Raw genomic sequence first — 8,720 nt, forward strand, 5'->3', positions numbered from 1 at the left:
CACAGACTCAGCCCAGCAGAGATCTAGAGCCTCTAACTAACCTCCCACAGACTCAGCCCAGCAGAGATCTAGAGCCTCTAACTAACCTCCCACAGACTCAGCCCAGCAGAGATCTAGAGCCTCTAACTAACCTCCCACAGACTCAGCCCAGCAGAGATCTAGAGCCTCTAACTAACCTCCCACAGACTCAGCCCAGCAGAGATCTAGAGCCTCTAACTAACCTCCCACAGACTCAGCCCAGCAGAGATCTAGAGCCTCTAACTAACCTCCCACAGACTCAGCCCAGCAGAGATCTAGAGCCTCTAACTAACCTCCCACAGACTCAGCCCAGCAGAGATCGAGAGCTTCTTCAATAACTCTGGAAATGAAGATGACACATAGTATCTCTCATCCTGGTCCCTTGTTCTCTGAGCAGATGGCAAGAGGCCGTCAGAGTCTACATTTACGCACGCACACACACACACAGAGAGAGAGACAGCTGTCGATGGAGCTTGACTTAGCGGGGAGCTGGGTGGGCTGTCTGCCTACTGCTAGTTAGGTTAGTTAGATGCTTCCGCCACATTAAAATTACATGACCAATATGCTCACACTTTGAAGAGTTCTGCCAAATATACACCATTACGGGCTATTTCCATCATGTGTCTCTTCAGGTCAAATGAAGAAGACTGTCTGTAGGCCAGACTAACATTTAGACAATGAACGTCAGAGATATTGTAAATGCAGGCCAGGCTACTGTAGGCCTAACAAGCTCTCCTTAGCCAGCGTAATGAGATATAGGCTACTGTACATCTAACAAGCTCCCCTTAGCCAGCGTAATGAGATATAGGCTACTGTACATCTAACAAGCTCCCCTTAGCCAGAGTAATGAGATATATTCCTCATCCCAAATGGCTCCCTATTCCCTATGTAGTGCACTACCTTTGATCAGGGCCCTTTGGGACACATCCATACTTGACAATGAGAGAGTAGACTATGAGTAGTGTCTGAGTAATGGTTATTCAGGTGAGCAGTCTGACAACTACCAGTATCACGGAGCATGGGACGACAGCTGCTACAGCAACCGCTGGTCTACACCCAGACACTACATATGTGACCGACCGGGGGTTCAAACCCAGGTCTCCTGAGCTCCACAAAACTGTGTTAGCCTACTGAGCTAAAGCCTAGATATTCAGGTCTCAGGCAAGGTTACAATTTAGAATGTGAGTGATTCAGCAAACCACCTCTGTCACACAGATACCACTCAGAAAGAGCAGCTCACTGAAAAAAATCTGCCGTTCTGCCCTTGAGCAAGGCAGTTAATAATGCCCAACAACAACTGTTCCCCAGGTGCAGATGACGTGGATGTTGATTAAGGCAGCCCCCCGCACCTCTCTGATTCAGAGGGGTGCGGCAGGACACATCAGCAGGACACATTTCAGTTAAATGCATTCAGTTGTACAACTGACTAGGTATCCCCCCCCCCCTTTTCCTTTCCCTGAATATTACCAATTCAGTTTAGAGACAAAAACCGCTTTCAACCACAATGATTATTTACAGTGAGTGAGTTGCCACTCCTGCCTCACACTCCATCCACATTGAATATGAAAATCAACATTAACAAGGTTATGAATCACTCGTTTTCAGAGAGTCATGCTTTTAAACAAATAATGACTCACTCAGCCTGGTTGCGTCCCAAGTGGAACACTGGACTGGGGCCAATAGGAGGGTGAACATACCAGTACCAACCAAAAGTTTGGACACACCTACTCATTCAAGGGTTTTTCTTTATTTTTACTATTTTCTACATTGTAGAATAATAGTGACATCAAAAATATTAAATGAGACATATGGAATCATGTAGTAACCAAAAAAGTGTTAAACAAATCAAAATATATTTGAGATTCTTCAAAGCAGCCACCCTTTGCCTTGATGACAGCTTGGCACAACCTTGGCATTCTCTCAACCAAGAACAGCTCAAATAAACAAAGAGAAACGACAGTCCATAATTACTTTAAGACGTGCAGGTCATTCAATCCGGAAAATGTCAAGAACTTTGGAGGTTTCGTCAAGTGCAGTCGCAAAAACCATCAAGCGCTGAGGAAACTGGCTCTCATGAAGACCGCCACAGGAAAGGAAGACCCAGAGTTGCCTCTGCTGCAGAGGATAAGTTCATTAGAGTTACTAGCCTCAGAAATAGCAGCCCAAATAAATGCTTCACAGAGTTCAAGTAACAGACACATCTCAACATCAACTGTTCAGAGGAGACTGTGTGAATCAGGCCTTCATGGTCGAATTGCTGCAAAGAAACTACAACTAAAGGACACCAATAAGAAGAAGAGACTTGCTTGGGACAAAAAACATGAGCAACGGTAATTAGACCAGTGAAATCTGTTTTTTGGTTCCAACCGCCGTGTCTTTGTGAGACGCAGAGTAGGTGAATGGATGATCTCCGCATGTGTGGTTCCCACCGTGAAGCATGGAGGAGGAGGTGTGATGGTGTGATGGTGCTTTGCTGGTGACACTGATTTATTTAGAATTCAAGGGAGACTTTACCAGCATGGCTACCACAGCATTCTGCAGCAATACGCCATCCCATCTGGTTACTGCTTAATGGACTATCACTTGTTTTTCAACAGGACAATGACCCAACACACCTCCAGGCTGTGTAAGGGCTATTTGACTAAGGAGAGTGATGGAGTGCTGCATCAGATAACTTGGCCTCCACAATCACCCAACCTCAACCCAATTGAGATGGTTTGGGATGAGTTGGACCGCAGAGTGAAGGAAAAGCAGCCAACAAGTGCTCAGCATCTGTGGGAACTCCTTCAAGACTGTTAGAAAGCATTCCTCATGAAGCTGGTTGAGAGAATGCCAAGAGTGTGCAAAGCCATCAAAGCAAAGGGTGAAGAATCTAAAATCTATTTTGATTTGTTTAACACTTTTTTGGTTACTACATGATTCTGCAATACAGTGCCTTGCAAGTGTATTCATCCCCTTGGCGTTTTCCTATTTTGTTGCATTACAACCTGTAATTTAAATAGATTTTTATTTGGATTTCATGTCATGGACATACACAAAATAGTCCAAATTGGTGAAGTGAAGTGAAAAAAAGTACTTGTTTCAAAAAATTATAAAAACAGAATAGTGGTGTGTGCATATGTATTCACCCCCTTTGCTATGAAGCCCCTAAATAAGATCTGATGCAACCAATTACCTTCAGAAGTCACATAATTAATTAAATAAAGTCCACCTGTGTGCAATCTAAGTGTCACATGATCTGTCACATGATCTCAGTATATGTACACCTGTTCTGAAAGGCCCCAGAGTCTGCAACACCAATAAGCAAGGGGCACCACCAAGCAAGCTTCACCATGAAGAACAAGGAGCTCTCCAAACAGGTCAGGGACAAACTTGTGGAGAAGTACAGATCAGGGTTGGGTTATAAAATTATATCCCACGGAGCATCATTAAATCCATTATAAAAAAAAAAATAGAAAGAATATGGCACCACAACAAACCTGCCAAGAGAGGGCCGCCCACCAAAACTCACGGACCAGGCAAGGAGGGTATTAATCAGAGAGGCATCAAAGAGACCAAAGAAATAACCCTGAAGGAGCTGCAAAGCTCCACAGCGGAGATTGGAGTATCTGTCCATAGGACCACTTTAAGCCGTAAACTTCACAGAGCTGGGCTTTACAAAAGAGTGTCCAGAAAAAAAGCAGGACAATCAGCAGGACAATAGACTATTGAGGGACTATCAGCAGGACAATAGACTATTGATGGACTATCAGCAGGACAATAGACTATTGATGGACTATCAGCAGGACAATAGACTATTGATGGACTATCAGCAGGACAATAGACTATTGAGGGACTATCAGCAGGACAATAGACTATTGAGGGACTATCAGCAGGACAATAGACTATTGAGGGACTATCAGCAGGACAATAGACTATTGAGGGACTATCAGCAGGACTCTTGATGGGCTATCAGCAGGACAATATACTATTGATGGGCTATCAGCAGGACAATATACTATTGATGGGCTATCAGCAGGACAATATACTATTGATGGACTATCAGCAGGACAATATACTATTGATGGACTATCAGCAGGACAATAGACTATTGAGGGACCTCCACACCGTCTCACCACCTTTAACGTGACATCGATTCTATAAAGAAGTACATTGATAGATAGACTGACTAGTCTGACAGTCAACTATTCAGGTACATTGATAGACTGACTGACAGTCAACTATTCAGGTACATTGATAGACTGACTGACAGTCAACTATTCAGGTACATTGATAGACTGACTGACAGTCAACTATCCAGGTACATTGATAGACTGACTGACAGTCAACTATCCAGGTACATTGATAGATAGACTAGTCTGACAGTCAACTATTCAGGTACATTGATAGATAGTCTGATGCTGGTCTTTCTATCATCTAATATAAGCATCATGGGGTTGTGTTCAATACAATGAGACCAACACCCAATCTATAGAACGAGATCAGGGTCTGTCCCAAATGAAACACTATTTCCTATATAGTACACTTCTTTTGACCGGAACCCTACGGGGAATAGGCAGAGAGCGCTCTACGGGGAACAGGCAGAGAGCGCTCTACGGGGAACAGGCAGAGAGAGCTCTACGGGGAACAGGCAGAGAGAGCTCTACGGGGAATAGGCAGAGAGAGCTCTACGGGGAACAGGCAGAGAGAGCTCTACGGGGAACAGGCAGAGAGAGCTCTACGGGGAATAGGCAGAGAGAGCTCTACGGGGAACAGGCAGAGAGAGCTCTACGGGGAACAGGCAGAGAGAGCTCTACGGGGAACAGGCAGAGAGAGCTCTACGGGGAACAGGCAGAGAGAGCTCTACGGGGAACAGGCAGAGAGAGCTCTACGGGGAATAGGCAGAGAGAGCTCTACGGGGAACAGGCAGAGAGAGCTCTACGGGGAACAGGCAGAGAGAGCTCTACGGGGAACAGGCAGAGCGCGCTCTACGGGGAACAGGCAGAGAGAGCTCTACGGGGAACAGGCAGAGCGAGCTCTACGTGCCATGGCCAACATTAGATATATAGTATATAGAGAATATGGTTACATTTGGGATGAAGAGTCCGACACACACAACCTGTTGAACAGAGTCCGACACACACAACCTGTTGAACAGAGTCCGACACACACAACCTGTTGAACAGAGTCCGACACACACAACCTGTTGAAGAGTCCAACACACACACAACCTGTTGAAGAGTCCAACACACACACAACCTGTTGAAGAGTCCAACACACACACAACCTGTTGAAGAGTCCAACACACACACAACCTGTTGAACAGAGTCCAACACACACACAACCTGTTGAACAGAGTCCAACACACACACAACCTGTTGAACAGAGTCCAACACACACACAACCTGTTGAACAGAGTCCAACACACACACAACCTGTTGAACAGAGTCCAACACACAACCTGTTGAATAGAGTCCAACACACACAACCTGTTGAATAGAGTCCAACACACACAACCTGTTGAACAGAGTCCAACACACACAACCTGTTGAACAGAGTCCAACACACACAACCTGTTGAACAGAGTCCAACACACACAACCTGTTGAACAGAGTCCAACACACACAACCTGTTGAACAGAGTCCAACACACACAACCTGTTGAACAGAGTCCAACACACACAACCTGTTGAACAGAGTCCAACACACACAACCTGTTGAATAGAGTCCAACACACACAACCTGTTGAACAGAGTCCAACACACACAACCTGTTGAACAGAGTCCAACACACACAACCTGTTGAATAGAGTCCGACACACACAACCTGTTTCTCTTTTCTTGTCCAACTGAGTAAAGCATTGGTACCAACAACGAAACCAAAGCAGGTCTGGTTCTACTGAGGATGAAACAGACTAGTACTCTGGTATGAGGCTGACTGTAAAGCAGGTAGAAACAGACTAGTACTATGGTATGAGGCTGACTAAAGCAGGTAGAAACAGACTAGTACTCTGGTATGAGGCTGACTGTAAAGCAGGTAGAAACAGACTAGTACTCTGGTATGAGGCTGACTGTAAAGCAGGTAGAAACAGACTAGTACTCTGGTATGAGGCTGACTGTAAAGCAGGTAGAAACAGACTAGTACTCTGGTATGAGGCTGACTGTAAAGCAGGTAGAAACAGACTAGTACTCTGGTATGAGGCTGACTGTAAAGCAGGTAGAAACAGACTAGTACTCTGGTATGAGGCTGACTGTAAAGCAGGTAGAAACAGACTAGTACTCTGGTATGAGGCTGACTGTAAAGCAGGTAGAAACAGACTAGTACTCTGGTATGAGGCTGACTGTAAAGCAGGTAGAAACAGACTAGTACTCTGGTATGAGGCTGACTGTAAAGCAGGTGGAAACAGACTAGTACTCTGGTATGAGGCTGACTGTAAAGCAGATGGAAACAGACTAGTACTCTGGTATGAGGCTGACTGTAAAGCAGGTGGAAACAGGAAGTGAATGATGAAAATTCTATGCCTGTGTTCCAAACGTCACCCTATCCCCTTCATAGTGCACTACTTTGGAGCCCTGGGCAGAAGTAGTGCACTACTTTTGGAGCCCTGGGCAGAAGTAGTGCACTACTTTGGAGCCCTGGGCAGAAGTAGTGCACTGTAGGGAATAGTGGTCCACTTGGAAAGTGGCCTAGAGAGAGTGTCTGAAGAAACACACACCTGTACACAGCCAGGAATAAAAGCCAGTTCGTTTGCAAAGATGTAATGATCTTTTACTTGACTCAGATGACTGGTACGGTACAATAAGCGAGATGATTGATCAATCTATGCTCTACAACATGTTTTCATCAGAATTACATAACCTTAGGGCTATAGGTATGATCGTTTCCTGTTCGAGGCATGAAAACATGCAAAGTATATTATCATATCAATCATTATGAAACAGAAACAAATCCTATTCTGCACCTTTGAGACTATTTTTCTTCCATCATTCAAAAAAAAAAAACAGACAATGTGCCATTTGATTCAATTCATCAAAAATCACAGACAATGACTGTTGATTCTATTCATCAACATGTAGTATAAAATGTGTGTTTTGTACTCCACTTCGTGGTCTGTGATTAGACAGGAGAGGGGCATCATCATCTTACATCCATCAGATCACTGAGCCATCTGTGCAGTTACTGGATCACTGAGTGGATTCCTTTTGATCTCTTCCACACTGTTCAACTGATTGGCCAGCTCCTGGACCCCTGATGTCCTTCCCACTTGGTCGCGTCTCCTCTTCTCCGTGATCAAGTCCTCTAAACACTGAAACTCCAGCATGTGAGACTGTTTATCAGACATCAGGATCTTTAACCTGTATGGCTGTTTTCCTATCCGGATCTCCCCACCCATTTTGAACTCCCGTTTGCCAAACCTGCACCAAGCGGCAAAACACTCTGAATTTCTCCAGCTCAACTCTCCGTCTTTACCTCCTACCTGTTCCATAGCGTTCTGAACCACCATCTCGGCGCTGAGGGCTTTGAATTTATACAGCTCGTTGACTATCCTACATCTCCTTCCCTGGCTGGCTTCTGTCAGAAAGCTGTTCTTTATCTCTGCTCTGTGCAGGTGCACCACCTGGAAGTCACCGACATACACCGCCCAGTGGGGGTACTGCCCCGTTGTTACAAACTCCACCAGGTCACCTGCGTTACATTTGTTTAATAGATTCTCGGGGGAGTATATTTCCATGCCGGCGGTCTTGACGCTCTTCTCATAAATACATTCCCCCCGGTGGAAAACGGCGCAATCCACCTCGTTGCGCTTGTCGTAGTGTTTCTGTTCCGTACCAGTGTGGTGCTCTTTATCCGCTCCGTCTACGTTACCGTTTCCCCCCTCCTGTTCCTCGTCATCTGTTGAGAAAATATAAGACACTCCGATCCGAGGACTCTCCTCAGTGTTCAGCCCGTTGGGGTCCACTGTGGGAACTTCTGCGTAACTTAGATGTGACAGTTTAATCTTATCCACCTGGTTGCCCATGGCCCCTCCCTCGGTAGCTGATAGTGAGGATGTTGACGTTTCTGGAGGACGCTGCCGAGCGGTCCACCTCTTACAAGCCGAGGATCATCGCCATCTGTAGCCGCCTCTGTAACACACAACCTGGGTAAACTAATGACAACCTCCCAATGGACTCCGATCCATCTGTAGCCGCAGGTAGTAGTACTCCCAAGCAGCGGACCGCTGTGAGGAAGCCTATTCAAATCAACAAGTGCCTTGTTATGGATTACTGTTGCCTAGTCTATTCTACGTGCGTAAAGTTAGAACATTTAACTATCATGCACATTACGATTAGATCGATTAATAGGCTACGGGCTCTTCGTGCCCGGTGACTAAATACATGTTATGTCCGTGCTCGCCGATAAAGTAGGCTGCATGAATAGTTTCCGTCAACACCACAGAGGCGATAGTGAAGCCTGCGAGTAATTGTGGATTCGATGGCAGGCAGATCTCGACTTGGCAACAGCGACCAAACAATCTCATTTAAAGCTGTAGTGCGCATTTTCTTTTCATGATCTTTTCCCAACTCCCCATAAAGCAATGGGCTAAAAAGTTAGTGTCGGCGTGAAATATTACAACCCATTCTGCTCATAGGCTTCCATTACATTCTACTCCTTGGAAAGGAATAAGATTTAAGTCAATGTGTAAGACTGGACATAACTTTGTTATTATACATATTCAGCTAC

General features: G+C 45.4%; 1 protein-coding gene across 1 annotated transcript; it reads right to left on the reverse strand.

The window, feature by feature from the left end:
* Window positions 1-6,738: 6,738 nt before the first annotated feature.
* On the reverse strand, window positions 6,739-8,501 carry LOC139555354 (protein LRATD2-like). Its single transcript, XM_071369074.1, has one exon. The coding sequence runs from the start codon at window positions 8,014-8,016 to the stop codon at window positions 7,153-7,155; it is 864 nt and encodes a 287-aa protein (XP_071225175.1). The 5' UTR covers window positions 8,017-8,501; the 3' UTR covers window positions 6,739-7,152.
* Window positions 8,502-8,720: the final 219 nt, after the last annotated feature.

The sequence above is a fragment of the Salvelinus alpinus genome, chromosome 26, assembly GCF_045679555.1.
Source record: "Salvelinus alpinus chromosome 26, SLU_Salpinus.1, whole genome shotgun sequence".
Lineage (NCBI taxonomy): Eukaryota > Metazoa > Chordata > Actinopteri > Salmoniformes > Salmonidae > Salvelinus > Salvelinus alpinus.

Bases quoted from the DNA above. Each gene is read 5' to 3' on its own strand.
- LOC139555354 (XM_071369074.1), bottom strand. From the start codon at position 8,016: ATGGGCAACCAGGTGGATAAGATTAAACTGTCACATCTAAGTTACGCA.